Here is a 25,048-nt window from a genome sequence, read left to right as displayed (position 1 = left end):
TTCAAGCTAGCAGAAAAAAAAATGATTAGGAATGCATTTTGATAAATATAGTAAACGTAAAATATAGTTCTCATTATCTGCACGTGTTTATCTTGGATGTTCATAATTTAATGAATTTTGCACAATTATTCCAAGACAATCAGTGTCGATTCTTTTATGAAGATATATATTCTCGATATAAAATATTGTTTTTATCCATGTTTAAAATTGATTTGCTTCGTCGTTAAATATCGAATGATATACACTTCTTTGGGCATTGGGAAAGGAATTAGAAATTCATTAAAATAACAATTAGATCGATTCAGAATTCTGATGCATAATAGTATTTTAAATATATTTTGACACCTCATACATTTCTCAGAAAAGAAAAATGAAGTGCTGCGAGTGTGTATAAGGATGCATCAGATAGTGTAATTAGTATTAAAGAGAATGCAAAAATGTACTTCTCATTTGAATGTAAATGATAATTATTTAGGCACAACATTCGTACTTTCCAGCCCCGTGAGCTCAATGTAAATATTTGTAGTATATAAACACTTTAATATACGAATTAAGTAAGCTTGTTATGTTTTATTTTAATAAAAATATAATCTTAATGTTCACAATCTGCACTATTTATATATATTAAGAATTCTAGAATTATTTGTTATTTAATTTTGATATTCTACAGCGGTTGTGATTTCAATGTATGATAGATAAGCACGTGGTTCAACCTGCTGTTCGGCTATATTCGATCGTATTCGGGTATTAAGCGCGGAGATTCTCGACAGATCCAATCTTTTTTAAGCACTGAAGTAATAATCGGTTGTTATTTATTAACGTTTACTAAAAGATAATTAATCGTTATGTCCATGATAACGATTTTAAGACATAATGTCAATTTGAACCCATTATTATTACAACGTTCATACATTTTGAAAGTAAGAATTCTAACCTTTTAGAAAATTTAATTATTAGACATTTACGAAAAGTCATTTATATAATAAACGTTTTTCATTGTTCGTCGAACAGAAGAATTTACAATTTTTGTCATCATACACGAAATATGCAGAACACAAGCCTTTGGAAAAGATTCGAAATATTGGTATCTCTGCTCACATTGATTCCGGAAAAACCACCTTAACTGAACGTATATTATACTACACAGGAAGAATAGATAAAATGCACGAGGTAAGAAAATGACATTGAAATATTGCTATCTGAAATGTCTGAATATAAACTTTATTCTTCCATTTGATTATACAAAATACTCCTAACAGGTAAAAGGTAAAGATAATGTTGGAGCAACAATGGATAGTATGGAATTAGAAAGACAAAGAGGCATTACAATTCAATCTGCTGCAACATATACCGTTTGGAAAGATCATAATATTAATATCATTGATACTCCAGGTCATGTTGACTTTACTGTAGAAGTAGAACGTGCTTTACGTGTTTTGGATGGAGCTGTACTTGTATTATGTGCAGTAGGTGGTGTACAATCACAAACAATAACTGTAGATCGACAAATGAAAAGGTACAATGTACCTTGTCTAGCATTTATTAATAAATTGGACAGATTAGGTGCTAATCATAAAAGAACTTTAGACCAATTAAAAGGAAAGTTACGCCATAATGCTGCATTTTTGCAATTGCCTATTGGATTAGAAGGTAACAATAAAGGATTAGTAGATTTAATTTATCAGAAAGCTTTATACTTTGAAGGAGACTATGGTGAAGTTATAAAAGAAGATGAAATTCCATCAGATATGAGAGCAGGTATATAATTTCATCAATGCAAATATTTAACTATGTAACTATAATTTACAAATAATACTATATTTTTTACACATAGAGGCAAAAGATAAGAGACAAGAGTTAATTGAACAGTTGAGCAATGTGGATGAGAAACTTGGAGAAATGTATTTGAATGAAATACAAGTAGTTGAAAAGGATATAGCAGAAGCTGTGAGAAGATGTTGTATGAAAAGAATATTTACACCGGTACTTGTTGGGACTGCTTTAAAAAATAGAGGTGTTCAACCACTGTTGGATGCAATTGTGGATTATTTGCCAAATCCTGGAGAAGTGACAAACTATGCATTTGAAGAGAATAAGTAAATTTCTCCACATTTGATATATTCCTGTTAAACATTTGTTTCTTCGAATATGAAAGAATTATTTGTCATTTATAGGGAGAAAATGACTAAAATCCTATTAAATCCTGAAAGGAGTAGCAAATATCCTTTTATTGGATTAGCATTTAAATTGGAAGCTGGTAGATTTGGTCAATTAACTTATTTCCGTTGTTATCAAGGAATGATAAGGAAAGGAGATTCCTTACTTAATACAAGAACAAGGAAAAAGGTTCGTTTATTTTCTGTCAGTATAAACAGCTTTCAAGCTACGAAGTTTTTGCATAAATACGATATGATTTAGGTCCGAATTCAAAAGTTAGTAAGACTTCATGCGAATCAGATGGAAGAGGTGCCTGAAATTTATGCAGGCGATATTTTTGCTTTATTTGGCATAGATTGCGCATCAGGTGATACATTTGTTAGCGATACTAATTTGAAGTTGTCAATGGAATCTATTTACGTACCCGAGCCTGTTGTATCTATGTCCGTTCAAGTAAAACATACAAAAGATCGAGATAATTTTTCGAAAGGTATCGCACGATTTACCAAGGAGGATCCTACTTTGAAACATTACTACGACGAGGACTGCAAGGTGAGTTAGACAAATTAAACAGGATATTTATAATGCACCGATGCAAGAGAATCAAAAGAAACTACAACTAGTAATATGTTTTAGGAAACTCTACTTTGTGGAATGGGAGAGTTACATCTAGAAATCTATTCTCAAAGACTCGAACGCGAATTTAACTGCCCCATTATCCTTGGTAAACCAAAAGTTTCTTTCCGCGAAACATTACGAGAGTCTATGGAATTCGATTACCTTCATAAAAAGCAATCAGGAGGAGCTGGTCAATATGCCCGAGTAACTGGAGTACTAGAGGTATTAATTTGATTTTATGGAAATCGTTGGTTTTTCTACGTATCGTATAATAATTTGTATTACGATCGTATTACTTTAGCCATTACCACCCGAAAAGAATACCCAAGTGATATTTTCGGACGAAACGGTAGGAACGAACGTACCGAAACAATTTGTTCCTGGTGTGGAAAGAGGTTTTAGAACAATATGCGAGAAGGGACTGTATTCGGGGCATAAGGTAGCGGGTGTTAAATTCAGATTATTGGATGGTATGCACCATTGCGTGGATTCTTCCGAGTATGCATTCTTTCTCGCTGCTCAGGGTGCAATGAAAGATTTGTTTTCAATGGGGTCGTGGCAAATTTTACAACCGATAATGTTGGTAGAAGTAACCGTTCCCACAGAATATCAGGTAAGAATATATCGTTGTTATACGGTAGCAAGATGAATTGCATTTTATACTAATTTGAAATTTGTCTTCGATAAAGGGATTAGTCATGGCTCAACTGACTAAGCGGTATGGTATAGTAATCGATACAGATGCTACCGAAGGATGGGTTATGTTAAAAGCAGAAGTTCCGTTAAACGATATGTTTGGTTATATCGGTGAATTACGATCTACCACTCAAGGAAAAGGAGAATTTACTATGGAGTACGTAAGATATACACCGTGTCTACCAGACGTGGAAGAAGGTCTGGTACGAGAATATCAAGTAGCACATAATCTAGTACCAGAGGCACAGAAAAAGAAAAATTAGCGAATTCGTGGATATTCAACTACATTCATGTTAGAGATCATTTCAACTTTTTTGTATTTATAAAATGTACGTTGACGTACAATAAAATGCATAGATGTAAGATATTGTAAATATAAGTATTATTACCATACACGTTGTACACATTATTACAATATACGAAATTTTCTTTCCCGAAGAATAATCAAACAAATCCTCCATTTCGAACTTTTTGATCATTTCTTCGTCACTTCGCACACCGTTTACTATTGGTCGCAACGTTAAATAATATTTCGCGAGTTTGAAGCATTGAAACTAGCGAAAGAATTAGGAAACAGTTCGGAAAGCGAAGAACTTTATCGAAGTTTCGAAAAATCGATTGCAATTGCGATTCTCGAATGAAATCGAACGATGTGCAGCTTAAATGTTGTCTTTAAGATGGCGATTAAACGGGGGCGCTGAGGTCGTATGCATCCATGCGCGCTTTACCGAAGCTCCGATCAGTAGCGCAGGAGCAAGTATCGGGAGTAGTTGGTAGATGCAGAGTTTTTTCGTAACATCCTGCCTCGTCTAAAAGACGAGTGGCTGGTACGCCAGGGAGACTATTCGCCGTCGTGGTTCCGCGTGTACGTGCCTGAAAAATGTAATATGGCGATGGTCGCGTCGAACATGAGTGGCCACATACAGAAGCAGCTCACCAGAAGTCTCGAGCGAATCCTGGAGGAAGCGCACTTGAGCGGCGAGCTTAAGCTCAGCGGTCGAAAGTTGAAGGATTTTCCAAAAGTCGGGAAAACAGGCTCTAGCAAGTACAATCTTCAGGATACAGTTTTCGCCGGTGAGTCTTTCCACACCTACCGTTTACTTTTTCCCCTCTTTTCAACGAAACAAAGAAAACCAAGTAAGAAAGGAATATCTTCGAACGGGGTATACATATATTCGTACGTTGCGCTGCGCGGAGATATCTGTCTAGAGAAAATTCCTTTTTTCCCCAATCTTACTCCGGTTCAAAATACACAAAAGAAACATCAGACAGGCGTTCCATTCTCGTTCCATCCTAACGCGAGACTAGCTTTAAATTCACCAAGGGTTAACCTCGAACATTCGTGTTTATGTCATATTCACGCGCGTATGTGGCGCCCAACGAAAACGTATTTATACAGCCTGCTGTTCCAATTACAGCTGTACGTACCTTCCATTCAGCTGCATCCTCGACGCATCGCTTTTTCTCCATCTTCGTCCCGTTAGTCCTTCCAGAAAGAGATTCGAAAACAATCGAACGCTTTTCCCTTCTCCGTTCGTTAAGACACATAAAACAAAAAAACCTTGACAGACTAGTGGCGGGCGTCTTATGCAAAGAAAGAAAAAGGAATCTAGCAAAGCTGAATTTACCAATATACAACTAACGAGGGAACACTTAAGTACGTATTACATAATGGAAGCGCATCTACGTTTACGGTGCAACGCACCGTGGCCACGTTTTCATAGGCGTTTTATGCCTCCTATACGTGCATGTACACACGTTATTAGTCACCGACCGGTAAACGTAGGAGCTATCAAAAGCAGAAGTAAGAAGAAACGAAATACCTGCGTAGAAAACTGACATTTTCCCGGTCTACACGAAGGAGAGTCACGCAGAAGGTCTGACTAATAATACTGTCATGGTTTTGGTCACGGTCGTTCTTAAATAACGACACGTCAGCCTCCCTTTTCGAAAATGCAATCGGCCCTAAAGAATGCAGCAGCGTACGAGAGGTTTGCGCAAGTGGAGGGTCCGCGGGAACGACGTTATCTCGACACACCCGGTGTTTCCTGTTACCGCGATAATCGTGTATTCCACAGCCGTTGATATCACCGGCACACCACGAGGAATTACGTGCGCAGAAGCGTAAGAGTGTCCCAACTTTTCAGACTGTCGATACTCTCTTGAATCGATGTGCCCAAGTTTCTCGCGTCGCTCACTCAGTCAAGAAGCAGTTGCAAATATAGAAATTAATCGATCCTTCGACCCCAATTTAATTCTGCATACGACGCGTATGACGCAAACCTACAGATAAGACGATTACCGCTCGTCACCGTCGAGGATGTGTCTGTTTCACTCAGACAACATTTTCACGGGACAGTTGCAGGTACATAAGTACTTATGTACGTAGTCGGAAAATTAATCGAAACTTGAGATTTCATTCACGATTCCGTGCAGATTCTTATCGTTCCCGATTCTATCGAAGCAACACGGAGAGATATAGGCATTATCGACGGCGATTACACTTTTCGCTGCCGTGTCTTATCTACAGCTCCCATCGATCGCGCGACATAGTTTATCGAACGCTTACATTCGCCAACATTTCCAATTACGGCTTCACGATCGCGAATCGACTCGACGATTCAGATTACAACGGAGCATCGCAACGATCGATCGTAATTGATCGCGTAGTTTCACGCGTACGATCTCCTATAAATTTTCTTTTTCCCATCGTCACAACCTACGGATTTTTCTCCAACGAGAAAACAAAGTTATCAATCGCTCGTTTTTTAATCGACAAAGTTCCCTTTGAAAAAGCACGGGAACTCAGTGGTACGTTGGTCGACGGTAAGAAGTGACTCTATCAGTACTATCAGTACTAAATCAGTACTCTATTGGTCGTTGCACGGCTTTGGGCCAGCCAACACTCCGACCTTATGTACGATGAAGTACTAGGACGAAGGGAACGAGGTAATTTCGGTCGGTGATTCGACGTCGGTGAGAAACTTTCACAATTTCGTCGAGCTAGTATCGAACCGAGTTTCTTACGACAGGGTACGACGACAAGCTCGCAGAAGGGGACGTAACTTCATTAAGGAACCCCAGGTCAGCCGCTGCTGCGACGAGGGATCCTCTGTGACGAGCGAAACCAACGACGAGCAATCCACAAAGAAATTTACGCGGCCTGTGTACTTTGTATATGCAACGCCAACGCTTTCTAACCCGCGGTTCCTAGAGCTACGTGGAATAACAGTAGGCCTTGTCGTTGTCTCCATTCACCGGAGAAACTCGTGGGTTTGATATGCCAGCACTATCGAAGAAAAAGTCGGGCCATTGTCCGTGGACGCATACGCGAACCAGTAAAAGCGAACGCGACATGGTCCGTTCGACGACGACGACGAGCAGAAAGGAAACACAGGCTGGATGAGTGAACGATTACTGCGCGTAATTACGAAGAACGCAGCGTGTGTTCCGACGGGACTGATGGAAAAGGGAAAAGCCGTGTTAGCGACGGTAAACAGCGTGGCTGGTACGGGGAAAGCTTCTTATCGATTACGTCACGGTATACTGCGCGCCCTTTCTTCGGGAAAGATGAGAAAGAGAAAAAGGCTAACCCCTCTCGCCTCTCTTGGACATTCCAATGCGCCAACTCAGCCGTATACTCCCCAAGTCAACTATAATACTTTGCGTGCACTTTCTCGGTACGTATGTAGTAGGTACCTACTCCCTTGGGGATACTCGCCTCAACGATTTGGATAACGAGCTCTGGACCGTGTTCGTTTCGCGATGGACACCACGGTTAACTCTGCTCGTTTGCTCTCTCGATCGGAGCCGAGTTCGCGACAGGTGTCTCCCGGCAAGAACCGGTCGTGAGCGAATCGAAAGCGTTTTCTTCACGAACCGCTCGAGGCTAATTCAGTCCTGGGGACACGTCCAAGCGTAGTCGGCGTAGGTTCGCGAGGAAAGAAGAAGACATCAGCGTCTCTTGTTCACGGCGAAAGGGTGCGCGCTGGTCTACTCGTAAAAGGAAGAGAAAGAGAAAGAGAGAGAGCAGCCACCATGGTTATGGGAGAGTCCCATGCGATGGGCCGGTCCGAGCTAAAGATAGAGACACCGCAGCTGCAGAGGCAGGGGTGCCAACAGGTCGATACTCCATAACGCGTTACATCGTTCGTATCCGCCATAGCGACGGTGTGCTGCTCCTACTTGCTCGCTTATCTCGCGCTCTTGTCTCTCTGCCAAAGGAGCACTCCTCTCGAGCGCTCGGCAGCCATCTAAGGGTGGAAAGCTCCCATTTCGCCCCATCCCCCGACCCAAGTCCAAGTACCGGTGAACGATCGCACCCACCGTTTCTCTTTTCAAATCACCGGACATTCGTCGTGGCTACGCGGGAATCTTTATATATGTATGTACGAGAAGCGTTTCGAGCGCCGCGTGTCCCCGAGCTGCGCCCTGTTTGTATATCGCCTAAGCGCCAACACAAATACGATTTTTCGTCCTCGGGGGAAAATCGATCGGCGACGTTAATTACAGGTTCCAGGCTGGTAATTAGCGTTGGCGGACTCGCGGTCGGTGAACGGAAGAAAGGGCCGTGAAACGGCAGCAACGAGGCAGTTTCTTTGAAAATTTGCCGTTTTCAGCGGCATCTCGCTAATATGCACCGGCTTATGCGCCACGAGTGGCGCGTATCGCGTGTGCAAGCCAACGCGATGGTTTCGTTGCCGAGTTATAATTAGCAGTATCACAGGGCCGTCCTAGCAGACTGGCGAACCCATTCCATACTTTTTAAACGACTTCCTTTGCCTGGATAACCTCCCTCTGTACCGGTGCAGCAAATATACAGCCAGGTCGTCGTAACTTTGTTCGTGTTTTACCTCCATTGATACGCGTTAAATGTGGAACGCGCGATTCGATCGTGTACACCGTTTTTCATCGACCGCCGGCTAACCGTGGTGGTGTTCGAATTTTATTCTACCGTAACTTTACAACACGATACCGCCCGTTGAAATTCGATTTCGCGGTCGCGACCTTTACCGGCGAGCGATCGGGTTGCCTCCTGCGTTCCACGAGTTGGCGAATTGGGTCAGCTCGGCGACCAAGTTCGCTGATTCGCGCGAAAAAGCTGCGCAACCAGCACCTGAAACATTCGTTTCAGAGGCAAGTGCTCTGCAAACTTCCACCGCACAAGGGTGCAGCGATATTAGAAAACAGCCGAACCACACAGGGGTAACTCGAGCGAAAGATGTTTGCCGTACCGTGTTTGCCCTCTGTGTCCCCGCGTCGATGACTTTTAAACAAAGAGAAAAAGGATCGATCGTTTTTCGGTTCGTTCTTTAAAATAGGCGACCTCGTTTCTTTCGCTGAATCCTCCGGAGTATCGTTTCGTCCGACGAAAGGGAGTTTCGATGGAGAAGAAAGATAGTCGCGTGGTCGATCGACCAACGAGCTTAACTTGGCGCGGTTGTCTCCACTCGCATTTTGTCCGTCGATAAATTCTAGCCGCATTGCGGAGAAGGCGTTGTTACGCAAAATTTCGCGATTGAAAGGCAGTATCGATAGTCGAAACAGGTAGAGAGGAAAGGGACGGTTGCTAATTATCGTTCTAGGCAATCCCGTTTGTCAGTTCGCGCACGCTTCTTACGTGGCTTGAGTCGAAATGAAACGGTAAGAAATACTGTTATGGTTCTGTCGTATCGTTCCGGCCAGTGTTATAGATGGCTAATGAACGTAATAAAGTTATTCTTGGGTCGTCGCACGATAAGCCGTCCCCCCACGATTCCATACAAGATGATCTTAGCGTTCGATCGATTCGTCAGCTATCGATTGCAACGCGATGATTCAACTTCTCTCCCGCTTCCGTTAAGCTCGTGGCGAGAGTCGCGCGCGATTTAATGAAAATGACACGGTTCGTTCGTTTCAAACTTTTCTTCCGCGCCACTTCTATTCGCGACTGTCCTACATTCCGAGTGTGTCGTTGGTTCTTTGTCCCGCGTTGCTCGGTTCTGAAACCCCGCGAATTTTACAGCCGCGGAATCGTCGTTCTTCTCCTCGAAGGCCTCGACGCGACAGCGTTTACGCGGATCTTGTTCCGCGACACTCCATATCCCCCGTAGACGAGTGGAATTTTTTATTTTCCGCGCTTTGTTCCGCGGTTCTCCTTCGCTCTACGAACCAGACTAAAATTCGCACGCCGCGGCTTTGTTCGCGCGTATCACGGATGCGACAAGGGACACTGTCTCCTCCCTCTCCCCCCTCCTCCTTTTCATCCGCGAACCTTTGAACCGGCTCTGAACGATCGGCTGCTTTTATACCTGTCGCGCAGCCTTGAATCCCCCGACGCAACCCTAATCCATTTCTCCTCGTTTTTCCAATCTTTCCTTTCTCCGTTTCGCCTCTTTTTCACTCTTACACCGACGCAGCGGCAACCGCGAGAGCTTGTCTGCCGCTTACCCGCCGCTTTAATCTCTTTGATTTCGCTAATGCATCGGTTTTCCCGCATTTCCACGGAACAGAAGTAACCAGAGGCAAAATTCCGACTGTCGAGCAGCAGCTACCCTAAACCACGCACTCGCTAGCACCGAAAGATCAAAGCCACTTTTTCTATCGCTTCGAGACCACAAACGTCTTCGTTCCAGACTCGCCGATTTCCCATTAACTGGGAAGTCATACCTGACGAGGTAGCAGTCGTTAAGAGGTATTCGACGGTAAACGAAACTGAACAAAAGCTATTAGGTGAGTGGGTAAATTCGGTTGATTATACACCACGCGAAACCTAGATGCGCGGTTACCGTGAGCGTCAAGTATTCTCACCGGGGATTTAGCGAGATTAAGAGGCGTTCGCGTATCAAAATCCTACAACTCTGAGACCAGGGAGAATCGCGAGCACGGATAATTAGTAGGCCGTCACGCGATTAAGGCTAACCGAATCTGTATCCGCGCGGCCGAGACCCGGTCGAATAACTCGTGTGGAAACAAATCTACGAGTCTCGCGTTTCTCCCCGATCTCGTTAGCCATGGCTAAATTAGCCGACTACGCCGTTAACGAGCAGTCCCGCGACCATGTAACGACGTTTCCAACCCCTTGTCCTTTATCTCCTGTTATCTCATTTTATCCGTATCTTATTACGTCAGTCTATAACTACGCGTCCATCGATCAGCCTTGCACAACTCTGCCCGGACGTTACGGAGAGATTAACGGCAGGTAGAAGGTTGGTGAAAAGGAAAAGTCTCTGTTGGTCCGATCGAAGATGACACCGAACAAAGGAGGAGTATGTCCTTCGGTCTAGTCTCTAGGGGAATGACGACGTCGTCCGTGGCTTTGTTTCGTGGTTACGCAGCGTGGCTACGGACAAAGGGATTCACGATCGAAACCTGGCCCTTTCGAGTCGTCGCGAAAACGCCCCCGTAGGTTCTATTCGAGGGAATTTCGGTACGCGTAAGTACTTCCTTTCTAACTGGTTCTCGCGACTCGAATGGAGCAACCAGCCTCGGACGGTATCGCGTTCTCTCGCGACAGAGAAACGACAAACCGCCATCCGATAGGCACAACGAGTCCGATGGGAAAAAATACTCCGTTCGAGCGGAACGTCGGTCGCGCGGCTGTAACGCGATCTTTCAGACACGTTATCGAGAGTGCTCTCGTTGCGAGAGACGGTCTCGTTACACCCTGTGCGCGCCCACCTTTCCACGACGAGGTTCGCTCTCTTTTTTCCACCTCGGGTAGGGACGCTGGTACGTACGCTAGTTTTTGGGTCAAGGATGGTGGAGTCTGGGGAAACACGGTTCTCGTTGCGCTGGAAACGAGATGTGGATGTGTAGGCTTGGTAAACGGGAGGAGGAACCCTTCTCGAGAAGCAGAGCCTTTCTCGTAGGCCACGGGGGAGCGAGCGACGCTGCTGCTGCAATAATTGAAGCGGCGCGTTGGCTGCTGCTGCTCCGTCAGGAAGGGAGGCAAACTCTCCTTTCGACCGGGCAAAGAAGTTTTTTACGCCTTCGTCAAAGCGAACAGCGTCGAATCGATTGTTCATGCTTCCGCCTCGAATTTCACGCATCGCGTGCAACCTAAAGTCCACGCCGTCCTTCCTCCTCTGCTCTTCTTCTTCAAATTTGTGAAAATGTGTCCGGTGGCCAAGTGAAATCGTAAGAGGAAGGAAAAGAGCACGTGCTTTGTTCGTGATTGCAGTCGGCACACGGCTGCGCTAGTGGAAGGCGTGTACGCGTACCAGCACGCTCGAACGCGTAGCACGCACAATGCGCAGCACTGTTGGCCACGCATTGGCCGCCACGCTCGGACGGCAGGAGTATGGAAACCGGCTGCGCGATACTACCTTCTTTATTTCACCTTTTCTCTCTCTCTCTCTCTCGACGTTTCCCCATGTCCGAGTTTAATTCATGCAACGTCGAATCACCGGCTACCAGATGCCTGACGACTCGTTCTCCCCGTTTCGACCGGTCGCCACGGCGCGACGTCCGACATTTGCATCGATCGACGATCATCAAAATTCTACCGGTACGCCGTCTCGGCTATCGGAAAAATCAGCTTACCGTAGAAAATAGCGCTCGTTTCGATGACAAACCACTTTTCACTCTTCTGATCGTTCGATCAGAAGGTTTCACGACGTGCAAGCTAATTCTCCGCGTCGCGTCCCGTCGCGTCGATTCGTCTCCAGCTCGATCTTTTATGCGAGTCGCGTTCGCACTCGCGTCCCCGTCGCCGGAAGTGGTGGCGGTCTCTCACAAAAGCGTGTACGGTCTTTCTTGCTCCGTGTTTCCTCCCTCTTCTTCGTCTTTCACGCGATCGCATCGCCAATCACACGGCAATAGCAACCACGAGTTCAAGGACGTAGGGACTAAAACTGTCCCTTCTCGCTGTCGCGACCAAACTCTCAGGTGAAAGTCAATTATACCTCCTTTCCAACGATCGACCGAACGCATCGCCACCGTCCGTTTCAAAGGATAACTTGTTTGCTTAGGAAGCGACGAATCGTTCGCGCTTCCAGAATTGATCGTTAACCGCGCGTAGAGCTTAATAACGTATCTGGAGTGGAATTAAATTGGTTACCGATCGTTAGTTCGCGTGGCACTCGCCACGTCCCGAATGATTTTATTTTCCAGGAGAAAGGCTCGACGAGAGGGTGCGCGATCGCCGTTCATGGGACACCTTGCGCTCCCAACCCAGTCAACCCCCTGGACGATATCTGCCATGGGGGCGTTATCGATCGGCCGACCCTCTGTTTCCACGGCAGCCCTTATGCGACCTCTTATAGCCCCATATATCCCGCCAAGGATAAACTTGACGTCGTTACAGTATTTTCTCCTGCGTTCCGTGCCGTACCGTCGTCGATTATCCGGCAGACGAATACGTCCACCTTCGAACCGCGCGCCAAATGCAAAAGCGCTCTCTCTCTTATTTCCTAACTGTTCAATTTTCCCCCCGTGGTCGTTGACCCCGCGTATCCTATCGGCGATAGTAGCCGGCGTTTCGTGACGAGACACGCCCAAACACCGCTATTCTTCCCCAGTTCCCGCCGATGCACGCAAAAGCCGAAACGACGACAGGAGAGAGAGAGAATGGAAGTTTGAGAAGTTTGAAAGAGAAAAAAGAAGAAAAGAGAGTTTGTTTTACGTTGGCACGTCGGCATGTACGTTCGTGTACGCCTAACCTCTTATGATTGCGCGGACCGTCTTTCCGGCGTTATTGTCTTTTGCGTATGCATAAGCAATCGCGGCGCGCGATAAAAATAGCAGCCTGGTTAAACCGCGTTCATCCGCCGTAATTGTTTTTATCGGTGAAACAAGGGACACAACGGGACCACGCCCATGCACTCGCCGCCAATGACACTGCCAACATCGTACAAGCGTCACGCGAATCTACGCATCGTGTGTGTACAGTATCGATCTCCCTTGCTTCGTTCGCTGGACCTCGACCTTGGTCCTTGGAATTGTCTGGTACGTCGACCCCTTCCTCGAAAACACCCTGTATACGCGTCGACTTCGTCAACTACGGTGTATCATACCCGTGTTCACCCCTCGTTTCGCCAGAAATCGTCGATAAGAATCGACGCAAAGCGGTGGACGGGCGATCGTTATCGAGCGTCAGGTGTCGATGATTTAGTCCCTTCTCCTCTAAGAAAAATCGTCTGATTTGAATTTGCACGAGAGCCGGAACGACGGCGGATAGGGAGAGGAACAGGGGTTGCTATTTTCGTCTCCATCCCGGCAACGTGAACCGGCCGACGCCCTTACTTCGCGATTATGCGATCGACCGTATACCAACGGTTCCACGCTTTGCTTTTCACCCCATAGACTCGTTCCTGTTTAGAGCGTGGGCGAGGTGGACGAGGCGCAACTGTTCCCATATACATATATAAATATACATGCGTAAGCGAGACTTGCAAATTAACCAGATGGAAGGATAACCAGGCTGAGCTCTCGAGAAAACTCGGCTATCCTGTTGACGATCGATTGCCAATTTCCGTCCCTATCGTGTAAACCGAATGGTCGGAAGCCAATATCCGAGAAAGCGGAGGGAGATTTCCTGCGAATTAACGTCCACCGTACTCCGTAACTTTTGGCGAAATCGAGACGATCCGAGACCGGGAGTCTGGCACGTTCGATCGATAGGCGGTGGTAAGTTCGAAAAGCTGGCACGAAGGAAAGCGACAAGCGTTGGGCGCTAACCAACTCCCGAAGAGGAACCGAAAATACACAGGCTAGGCGGTGGTTATTGATCAGAAAGGAGGCTCGAAGCCAGCAGCAGCTGAGCCACCCTTATCCTTTTCCTACGTTTCGAGACTGCACACGCACGTGACCGTCGCACCCCATTCATAAGAACCCCCAGCGAACTCGTCGAACGCCACCCTAACCGGTGCACAGCTGTTGCTACGGGAATCCCGCGTCGATCAGCTCTGCTGCTTCCTCGAGAAATACTCATCCCTGTATCCCCGTTTCGTTCCTGTTGCAGATCTCTCGAAAAACCGTTTCGCCGAACTACCGGAAGAGGTCACGGAATTTCCGTTTCTCGAGAAGTTACATCTCTACCACAATGCTATAAGAATAATACCGGAAACGGTGGTGATGCTCCAGTCCCTCAACTACCTCGATCTTAGGTTAGTAAAGCTCGGGTGTGATGCGGGTTCCCTTGGAGAATTAACGAGATTGGGGACGGTTTTGTTCGCAGTCGCAACCAATTGACGTCTCTACCTCGGGAGATATGCAGGCTACCGCTGCAAACGTTACTGGTCGCTCACAACAGATTGGCGTGTTTGCCGGACGAATTGGGCAGAATGTCCGCGTTGGCCGAGCTCGACGCGGGCTGCAACGAAATCACGAGCCTGCCACCGAGGATGGGCGACCTTTCCCGACTCAGGTCTCTAGACTTGAGGAGCAACATGCTCGTGCATTTGCCTATAGGTGGGTATAGCCTATATAGCTTCTCCCAAAGTTCTTCCCTTTTCACGCGGGAACCATTCTTCCTTCCTCCGCGCAGAACTGACGTACCTGAGGCTCGTGAAGCTGGATATCAGCGGCAACCGAATATCCGTACTTCCGAACGAGATGAGGACGATGAAAAGCTTGGTCGACTTTCGGCTGTCCGATAATCCTTTGACCTCGCCGCCTGCCTCGGTGAGCATACCATCTTCCTCCATCTCTGTATCTATTTGTCACGAGGATCTCGATTGTTTTCCACAGCTATGCATTCGCGGGCGAACGCACATCTTCAAATATTTGGAGAGACAGGCGGCGAAACACGAGAGAGCGAGAGGAGGCCGCGCGAGGAGAACGCCGATGGACGTGAGAGGTCACGCGACCTTAGACACGAGGGCTCACAGGCGACACAACGTCGACAGCGGATACAGCACCAGCGACGGCGTCGACAAACGCTGGTCGCAAGAGATTCACAGCGCGGTTAGTTTCCCCGTCCTTCTACTCGCCCTCCTCCTATCTCTTCGCTTCTACTACTTCTTCTTCTGGCTCTACGAAAAGCTTTTCGCCGTCTACGAGATACTACGGTAGACTGTACCTGTATACATATACTCTTGACCGAACTCGAGAAAATATAATACATGTAGAGAAAGAAGGGAAATAAAAGTTTGGAAACGCATGCACGCAAAACACGCCAGCGCGCGCACACACACGCGCACACACACACACACGGTTCAACGATTTCTCCTTAGTACCTCCTGGTGGACACCTGTTTTGCGCGCAGGTGCACGATGGCGAGATCCGAGGGCTGTGGCGTCAAGAGTGTTCGCCCCTTTCGATCACGCTGCCGCACGAGACCAGCGTAAACGGATCGTCCTGTAGCGGGACCTCGACACCTAGTACCATCTCGCCAGGCGAGCACACGTCTCTCGCGGACGAGCTCGGCAAGGTAGGTCTCGAAACGACAGCGGCAGCGGTGGTTATCCACCTTGGTCAAGCTTTTCCGCTAACGTTCCAGACACGTTACACTCGGACCGCGCGCGCGCGATGATACAACCTCTATATTTAGCGAGTGAATAGAACTGGTGAGCGCCCCTTCAAAATCATATCTGTGTGTTGTCGAGAGCCGCGCTTGGCCGTCGTTCAAGCCGTCGTTGAATGACCTTAACCCATTGAAAGAACTCCCCACCGGCTGCGTCCCTCGCGATTAACGCTCGCGCGGCATCCGAGCGACGCGCTTGGAATGCGCTCGCACCTCTCCGATCTCTCTTCCTCCACCGAACCTGACCATCTTTTCACAGGCCATGATACTGCACGATCAATTGGAAAAGAGGAAACTAGAGAGAAGCACCTCGGAGAATGGTGCCGCCGATGTCAGAAGACCTATGACCTCTGGCCTCTATCACGCGTCGATTACGCCACCCGGGTAAGCCAGCTGTTAATAAGCCAATGATCGTGGACGAGAGCAAGCTTAACCGTCGGGTGTCCTTTCCGATTGTTCTTTTCCAGACCCCTCGAATCCGGTCATCCGAGTCAAACTACGTCGGCGTCGAGCAACACCCAATCCGTGCAACCCTTGCAAACGTCCGCGGCGATCGCTACCTCTTTGATCAACGGGGAGGAGAAGAGGCCGCTTAATCACATTCAAACGTACAGGTACGATATACGTAAATGTGTGTAATGTCCTCCTCTGCTCTCTACGAGCTGAAACCGTTCGATTCGCAGAGAGTACAAAGAGGCGTTGAGGCAACAGAGGGCCAACGAGGGGCCGAGCGTGTACAGGCCTCGAGAACAGGTCACACCACCAGGCAACGAATCGCAGAACAACGACACGGACTCGGCCAACAACAAAGAGGCGATCGCTATGACCGGTAAGCAGATCTTCAACGAGGAGAACGCGACCAAGAGACCAGTGCAGAAGGTAACACCGTCACGCATCAACTACCAGAACACGCCGATTATCAACGGTAGCAATAACGAATACAACAATAAGAACGGGAAATACCTCGAGCAGCCGTATAAGAAGCCTAACTCGCCGATCAAAACGTCCTCGAGCATTTTGTCGTCCAACAGCAGCCCCGGGCATACTCCTAGGCTGGTGAAGACCGCGGTTAGTTACGTCGAAGGTAAGAGACTATCGACGTCTGGACGTTACCACGATTAAACGCAACCTCGACGATCGCTGTGCGTTAGGTAGCAACAAGAGTCCCAGCAGAAACGGCGGGAGTCCCAAGTCTCCTCGGTCGGTTACTTGGAACAGCAACGTGCCAGAAAAGTATTCCTTCACCATGAGAAGAGAGTTCGAACGTGCCAAGGAGGAAGCCGACTTGATCGAGCAGCTTCGAAACGTTGGTATCTGCTTTGATCCGGTTTAACAAAGAGGTAGCTAAACTACGACCTTTCTTTCAGCACATTGAAACACGGCTGAAGATGGCTCTACCGGAAGACCTTGCCTCCGCGCTGACAGACGGAGTTGTACTCTGTCACTTGGCGAACCACGTGAGACCTCGATCGGTTGCCAGTATCCACGTTCCTTCGCCGGCCGTGGTAAGCGTTCTCGATCATCTTTCACCTCCACTCGACGGTTTATAGCTTGGTTAAATCGACGTAACGCGATTAAATTGACATATTCGCAGCCGAAATTGACGATGGCGAGATGCAGGCGCAACGTCGACAACTTCCTCGAGGCGTGTCGGAAGATAGGCGTCGACGAGGTAAGCAAATTTCACACGATATTCTTTTATTAGCCGTTCTGTCGAGAGCCTCCGTGCTTTGTCTCTCTCGCTGATGGTACCACGACGATGGCATGTTACATAACGCACGTTACAAACCGAGTGTTCCGCTTCCGCCATCTGGGGCAAAACGATCTCTTTTCGTTTCCCTCGATTTGTTTCTTCACGCAATTTTTCCGTGACAACTGTACTGGGTACGTGGCCCTTCAACGTGAAAGAAACCAGGCCGAAAATGAATCACGATGCAAAAACGAAAGAAAGAGTGGACGTGGACGTGTCCGTAACGTGTTCGATCGGTCGATCGAACACCTCTTGGCAACGTCGTAACTAACGCTTCGACAGCAGCCGGTACGTTTGTCCATGACGTTTCCAACAACTACTAGTCAGTCCCCGATTTTCGTCAAGTCGCGAGGGTATACGATTCTCCTCCTTTTTTCAAAATCTCACTCGTTTCAAAAGTAAAGAGAAGAAAAAAAGGAAAGAAGCTTTAGTTGCATGCGCCTAGATTATTCGTATTCGCTTTTGTGTCGCTCGTCGCTTCATCGGAGAACGCGGTCTCTCCCCTCTCTCTCTCTCTCTCTCTCTTCGTCCTTTGGCGATACCTACGAAAATTAACATCTCCTCGATCGACATATCCCGATTGTGTCCACTCACCTGAATCTGTTCGCGTTTGTACCTTCGAGGTATACGAGTAGCTGCTATCCAGTTGATGTTGTTCGATCTATACCCTAAACCTATTACACCAAAAGTCTCGGCAATGCTCGCTTTCTCTCGATGAAGCACCCCTAAATCGAACGAAAACGCTAAAAAAAGAAGCTTTCGTTGATCTCGTCGATCTCGAGGAAGGTGTCGCTTCGATTGAGGAAATTGGGGAAAGAAGGAAAGCAAATAAAAAAAGGATAAAAGAAAACGAGCAGCGACGTGGTAGAGACTGGGACTGAGTAGTATCGTTGTTGGTGTTGCAGGAGGTGTTAATGGACGCGGACGCAATCATGGACGTGGGTTACATGGACGCGTACGGGCTGGAGGCTCTGGCGCGTCTCGTCTCCGCTCTTCTCCTTCTCCGTGACGAAGGAGAGAAAGATACCGAAGAATCGGCCCCAGGTTCATCCCATACGATTCAGGATCGCGTTCTATCCGGGATGCTTTTTGCCACATTCCTGTCCACCCTCGTTCTGCTCTATCTTTTCCCACTTCCCGACTAAAACGAAAAGAAAGAAAAAAAGAGCGACCAAGACGAGAACGCCAGAGTGCAAAACGATGGAACGAACGACGCTCGCAAGAGAAAAGCACAATCGAAGATGGGATATAAACTGCGACGTATCGAGCGCGACCACTCGGAGAACGCGTATTCTTAATTGCTCGATTAACGTTCCTTCGCCGAGTGGTCGCGTTGCTCGATCGATTATTCACTGCACGCCACTCTTCCCCACGCCACTTAGTACTTTTAGAGCGGCACGATATTTTTCTAATTTCTTTTTTTCACCCCCTCGTTTTTACCCCTCGTTTGCTTTGCCGGGCAAAGAACGGGGTTCGAGTGTCGCGCGCAGAATCGCTCCCTCTAATCGCGTTAATCGTTTACGTTGAAATCGTCTCGTTCTTCTAGCTCGATGTAATCGTTCGGTGTCTACCTTTCGTCCTCGTTCTTTCGCTTTTCGTTCAATGTATTGTACATCGCTACGGAATCGAGACACTCGAAACGTTTTCACTTCGCGGCAGCTTCGAACAGGGTTGTTGGTTTCGTTTCTTTTGCCTCGACACGGAGACCGCTTGATCGTACACATTTAGTCCGCCTAGTTCTAGGAATCGCTACGTAGCGCGTAGGTTAGTTAAGCGTTTCTGTTCCGGTACGCTGAAGACCTTTCGCGGGATTTCCGGCGAATGTAATCTCGTTCTCGAGTTCTGCCGGCGGTGGCAGAAGGGGAAAATGTGAAAATCAAAGAGCGTAATCAAAGCTGCTGGACACGCTCGCATATCATACGGAATGAAGAGTGTGCGCGTGTGCGATTGGAGAAAAGAAATCTATCGTCGGGCAGGATCTGTCGAGAAAATAGTATTTTGCTACGAAGTGGCGAGTTTCGGTTCGACGGGAAAATAAAAATGGGCAAACGAATCTGGTGGTACACGTGACCCGTGTCTACACTATTTCGCCGACACGATTGGAGGCGGAGTTCAAAGAGGAGTGTGTATACCTCGGATGGTAGTATTTTTTTAACATTCGACCAATAACAAATCGCCTATGGCTCTTTCAGGATTGATGGGTCTGTGATAGGTAGTTCTTCAAGGTGCTAGAAATCTCTCTCTTTAAGTTCGAAGATTTCCTATTTTGGTACGTAGGTTTAAACGCAAATTCGACAAGACGAAAGGAATTTATCAACATTCGATCATTCTTTCACATCGTTTACACGTTTACGGAATCAACGATCAATTTTCATTTCTTCGTCCTTCTCTGTCTCTCCGCGAGGACGAGAAACTTCAAACGAGAGCACTTACACTTCACCGACCAAGCAATTCGGTCGTAGCCTAAGATAATCTCCATATTTTCATATAAACGCGTTTAACGAAAAGGAAGAGAAGAAAAGAAATGAAACGTAGCGGACGTACGATACGTATATCGTTTAGAATATACCAACACGCGTCTAACTTATTCTACATACTTATACGTACATACATACATATATATATATACACATACATATTCGTGTACGATAAGGATTATATTTGTATACTCGTTAAGGAATTTCGCGGAGGAACGAGTCGCTTCCTACGATCGAGTCTTCGAATTCCAAGGCATCTTTGCTTCCGGTTGTTATTCCAGGGCTACACGCGTCTGATCGAGTGAAAATAAAGGAAAGAAATTCATCGTTTCGCGGGTAGTTTAGTGCCAAACGCGTGACTCTGTTTCTCCGAGATGCTTTCACGTCGCTGCTACTACTGTCGAACGAAACGATACGAAACGGGTGAAGATACGTATCGATCTTGAACGCACAAAGGAATTTTCACCAACAGCTTCTACGCTATATTACGGTCTACGTTTTCCATAGGGATTTACCCCTTTTCCTTTTTACACGAAAATGGTTGTACTTGAAATTTATCGTAGATTCGCGAGTGTCGACGTAACGAACCGACACACACACACAGGGGTGTGCGAGAACCCGAGAATTTCAGGTTTCCCCAAAGCAGAACGGAAAAATATGAAATAAATCATATCTATCACATATTTCCTTACCATTTTCGTTCCACGTTCTATTCCTTATAATTCTCGAATTCTGAGACACTTTCGAGTTCCCGCACAACCCTAATTACTATACATCGCAAAGAATGACGACAACGTAGCTTTTGCGATCCTCCAGAGATATTCCGCGTAACTTGGAGCGTTAAGTTTTCCGTTTGGTTTCTAGTCTTCGGTATTACTTCTAATCGTAAGTTCAATTCTCGGTTCTAGTCAGTTGGTCTTCTTTCTTTTTTTTTTACTCTCCGCCTAAGTTATACACATCGTATCACACATGCATATGTATTTCGTACACGCTGGTGACTTAACGCTTAACTCGTTACTTAACTTCCTTCGTCATCTTCTCTTATTTTCGTACCCCCCGCCTCTTCCATTTTCTCTTCCGTCAATTTTTGTCGACGATTAATTCGTCGTCGTCCGTCGACTGTTTGGAAACAGGGTTCGAAGATCTCTGCGATCGTTTCGACGAAGAGTAGCCGTTAAAACGGCGCGATGATCGCATCAGTATTACTATTATTTCCCCTTCTTTTTCTTCTTTTTTCGTTTCGAGACGCGTGTAATTACATCGAATTAATCGCAACCGTTGAGACTGGTTATTTCACGTTTAGCTTACCGTCGGTTCCGATAACGACGACGTCTTCGGCGGCGCGTTTTCGTTTCTTTATTCGATTAAGTTTGCCGCTTCCGCAAGTAGAGAAAAGACGCGCGTAAAAGGAGACCGAACACGAGATCATTCCGTTGCATTAGCTTGTATAATTGTATAATTTTTGTAAAGAACAGAGAGAAAGAGAAAGAGAGCGTATATATATATATATATACCTAGATTATATTATATTATATATATATATTTATTATATTATATTATATTATATTATTATATTATATTATACTGTATTGTATGAACACAGATATATGGTACGTTGAAGCTACTTTTCTCTTTGGTCGTTTTGCCTTTTCTTTTTCAAATTGTACGTATGCTAAAACTCGTCGCTAAACTACGAGCTTTGAATATCGCGTTCCAATGCTCCTCAACTACTCGGTGCTTCGTTTATTAGATTACCTTGTTGCTTTCTCCGAGCTTGAGCTTCTTTCTCTGATTACTCGAGGGAAAAAAGAAACGAGAAAAGGCTGCTCGTATATAATTTATACACGATTCATGTTCCTTGGAACGATCGTGTCGATCGGTTGTCATCGAACACGGTCGTTCATTTCTCTCTCTCTCCACTGTTTCCACTTTGTTTGTACGATCGAACGGCGAACGGCGAACGACTCGTTTATACCGTAACGCACAATGAAAAGCAACGATGAAAATAGGGTTAACACTGCCTCTTCCCTCGATTCGACGACGCACACCTTTTGCTCGCCTCTTGCACGTTACGCGAGAGGTGAAATCGATTCAGAGTCGTGCGTCCCTTTGCGTTTTTCGCTATTCGAGCGGATATTCCCCGGAGAACAATGCTACTACACACATATTCGGTTCTACTTTCGAGAGACGTAGGTACTCTGTAACATCGATTGTACGACTATCATAAACGATTGTAATACTCTATTTCCACTGATAATAAAATATTCTTTTTGGTAAAAAAATGAGAAAGAAAATTAGACCCAAAATCGGTCGTCGCCGAATCTGTGAACAAAGAATGCTAATGGAGAACGCACGGGTGCTTTATATTTTGCAGAATCTCGTGTGCTGCGCTAGCGACGTGCTGGAGGGTGGTCGGGGAGTGGTTCGAGTCGCCGTTACCGTCTCCGAACTGCTCAGGTTCCATCAGTCACGCTCGCCGTTGCAGACATCTTCGTCGAACTTGCCGAACCACGTGCCTGCTTAGCGCCAGACAATATAATTCACTTCCCGAAAGGAATACTCGTCGACCAGAGGAAAACAGAAGCGGCCGCGTTTTCCCAAGCTCTCTCTCTCTCTCTGACCAACAAACGATGGACCCAACAGCCCAAGCAACGACGCTTCGCCGCGTTTTTATACTCCGGGCCACGCGATTCCGTTAGCACGTACCTAAAACGCGACGTCGATCAGTCGATCGACGGAGCAATGCCATAGGGGAACGACGATCTCGTTACTTTTATACTCAACTGTACGTGTCTGGTGCGAATCGCGTGTCTGCAATAGTCGCGAACCAGCGACGCCAATTTTTTCAAATCAAAACAGCGACGCGGCTTGAAAGAAGCATTCGGCGCTACTTTAGACTGCGATCGATCATGACACTCGATTAGTTATACGAAAAGAAAACACACTTTTATATCGGAAAGACAAACGTATCTTTGTACGAGAAACTGAAAACAAAAAAAAAAGAAGAAAAAACGTAGCCGAGACACTAGGGTAAAGAAGTAGCCGAGTTTAATAAAGAAGAGATAGTCGGGCTATCTGAGACACGCGCGAATCTAAGAGATCGTAGATGGTTGATAAATGTCGGAGACACTTTTTCGAAGTAATGAAAAAAAGTTCCTACATCTCTCTCTGTTTCGACAACAATAATTCGAATTACACACCTGGTTGTTAAATTCTCGAACTTTGTTCATTGTTCCATAGTGTTTAAATAGCTCGAATGCCAATAAAGCGTCTGCGATGTCTATCAACGTTCTACATATCTGTGCTTTCTAATAGCTGATAATTACGAGACATTTGGATATCGTAACGTGGAACGATAGTCGATCGATCGATCGATCAATCAATCAAATGAAACCACGCGATAAACGATAACCTGATTTTATACTCGATCGAAAAGTGAAAAAAAAAACCAACCGGATATTCGATAACGCAAGTGTAATCTGCGAATCGAGCATGCACACGTAACCGAGGATGAACTCGCGTAGGTTAGAATAGAGTCGAATCAAAAGAAATTCCCACGAATCGGCACGATCGAAGAGATTTATTTATTCGTTTATCTATCTACTTATCGTTATAAACGGGAGTATAGTTTTTCTTAGATTTATCACGCAACACCACGTCTATCTTCGCGTTCCTTCTTCTTTTCGATCAACTTGGAGGGAGAGGATACTCCCGTTTATAATAATAAATACATGGATAAATAAATAAACGAGTGAAATACTTGGTTCGTTTGTTCCGCGATACATCAACGATTTAATTCACCTCCGCAAAAAAGAAAAAGAAAAAAACAGTACTTTTTAGTCTCGAAACGATTCATACGCGCGATCGACAGCAGGTGAGGTAGGTTTCTGCATCGAGCGAATGGTAAGTTAGTTAGTTAGTTAGTTTTCAATGGCACCGACGATCGATAACGAGGTCTGATCTCGACCGTCGGCGGCGATCCCAGCCGGATCGTCGATATATCGAAGAATCGTTTAAATACGTTTACGTATGTAACATTAAGAAGGCCTAGGTGTTCTCACGTGTTGTTTCTTTGAATATCGTCGCGTATTCTCGGTATCGAGCTGTGTTTATCCTCGAAATAGCGATCCCGAGTATCGCTACGATTTGGTAATACCCAATTCCCGAAACGACAACCCCGTTAGGTGCTAAGTGTAATATCGTTAGCTGTAATATTCTGTATCGTCGTAAATTTCGTTTCGAAATTCTTTCTTTTCTCCATGTTTTTCTTTCGTTGAAACGAGAGTGGTTCGCGGTAAGAAGGAACACGAAGGATCTCATGTGTCGCGATCGGTGAGGAGTGGAGCGATTATAATACGTCTCGGCGGTGCGGTGATCTCTAATCTCGCGCGATCGTTAACGATCTCACCGCGCGTCGAGATACCGATCGTTCAACATTGTATACCGTGTATTCGTATTTATTGTGCCAAAGATATACGTTAATTAATTTTCTCTCTCTATCTCTCTCTATCTCTCTCACTCTGAATTTTCTCATCGAGGACGAATCTTTCCAGGTGTGCAAAAGCGCCGCCGCTGTTTTAACGAATGTAATCTCGAGGAAGAAAGGACACGGAGAGCAGCTCGAAACCTCGTACGTTCGACCGCAGCTGCGTCGACGTATAATCTTCTCTCCCGCTTTTCGACGTTCAGTTCTCGTCCGACCAGCACTTCTTTTCGTTTCTAGGTGTATGCAAATTTGTGAAGCGACGCGTCGCTGCGGAATTGTATCGAGGATGAAGCGAAGCGACCGACAGAACGTTGCGGAACGTGTCTCTGTCGACTCGACGCTACGAAACAAACAGTATTACGTCCCAGTTTCTCTTTCTTTCGCAAATTTTCACTGCCCAACCAAGTTACACAGCGTAC

General features: G+C 46.1%; 2 protein-coding genes across 2 annotated transcripts; both read left to right on the top strand.

The window, feature by feature from the left end:
• The first annotated feature begins 755 nt into the window (after positions 1-755).
• On the top strand, positions 756-3,734 carry LOC108580193 (elongation factor G, mitochondrial). Its single transcript, XM_017943896.1, has 9 exons — positions 756-920; positions 1,012-1,170; positions 1,260-1,758; positions 1,835-2,096; positions 2,175-2,346; positions 2,419-2,709; positions 2,794-2,997; positions 3,077-3,388; positions 3,465-3,734. Exons 1-9 carry the CDS (start codon positions 846-848, stop codon positions 3,732-3,734), a joined length of 2,244 nt encoding a protein of 747 aa, XP_017799385.1. The 5' UTR covers positions 756-845.
• Positions 3,735-4,170: 436 nt separating this feature from the next.
• On the top strand, positions 4,171-22,819 carry LOC108580192 (leucine-rich repeat and calponin homology domain-containing protein 1). Its single transcript, XM_017943895.1, has 13 exons — positions 4,171-4,545; positions 14,414-14,558; positions 14,630-14,862; positions 14,939-15,075; positions 15,142-15,357; positions 15,659-15,823; positions 16,176-16,300; positions 16,384-16,530; positions 16,600-17,000; positions 17,068-17,222; positions 17,284-17,421; positions 17,511-17,588; positions 22,518-22,819. Exons 1-13 carry the CDS (start codon positions 4,359-4,361, stop codon positions 22,665-22,667), a joined length of 2,277 nt encoding a protein of 758 aa, XP_017799384.1. The 5' UTR covers positions 4,171-4,358; the 3' UTR covers positions 22,668-22,819.
• Positions 22,820-25,048: the final 2,229 nt, after the last annotated feature.

This window comes from Habropoda laboriosa, unplaced genomic scaffold (genome assembly GCF_001263275.1).
Source record: "Habropoda laboriosa isolate 0110345459 unplaced genomic scaffold, ASM126327v1 scaffold2, whole genome shotgun sequence".
Classification (NCBI taxonomy): domain Eukaryota; kingdom Metazoa; phylum Arthropoda; class Insecta; order Hymenoptera; family Apidae; genus Habropoda; species Habropoda laboriosa.
Note: the sequence above shows the minus strand (reverse complement) of the source record. Positions and strands in the feature narration are given on the sequence as shown.

What these genes read in the sequence shown, in the direction of transcription:
- LOC108580193 (XM_017943896.1), top strand. Translation starts at nt 846, where the DNA reads ATGTCCATGATAACGATTTTAAGACATAATGTCAATTTGAACCCATTA. An exon ending in ATACAAGAACAAGGAAAAAG is followed by an intron (nt 2,347 to 2,418) that starts GTTCGTTTATTT and finishes GATATGATTTAG; the next exon opens with GTCCGAATTCAAAAGTTAGT. An exon ending in CCGTTCCCACAGAATATCAG is followed by an intron (nt 3,389 to 3,464) that starts GTAAGAATATAT and finishes TCTTCGATAAAG; the next exon opens with GGATTAGTCATGGCTCAACT.
- LOC108580192 (XM_017943895.1), top strand. Translation starts at nt 4,359, where the DNA reads ATGGCGATGGTCGCGTCGAACATGAGTGGCCACATACAGAAGCAGCTC. An exon ending in GCTCGTGCATTTGCCTATAG is followed by an intron (nt 14,863 to 14,938) that starts GTGGGTATAGCC and finishes TCCTCCGCGCAG; the next exon opens with AACTGACGTACCTGAGGCTC. An exon ending in TGACCTCGCCGCCTGCCTCG is followed by an intron (nt 15,076 to 15,141) that starts GTGAGCATACCA and finishes TGTTTTCCACAG; the next exon opens with CTATGCATTCGCGGGCGAAC.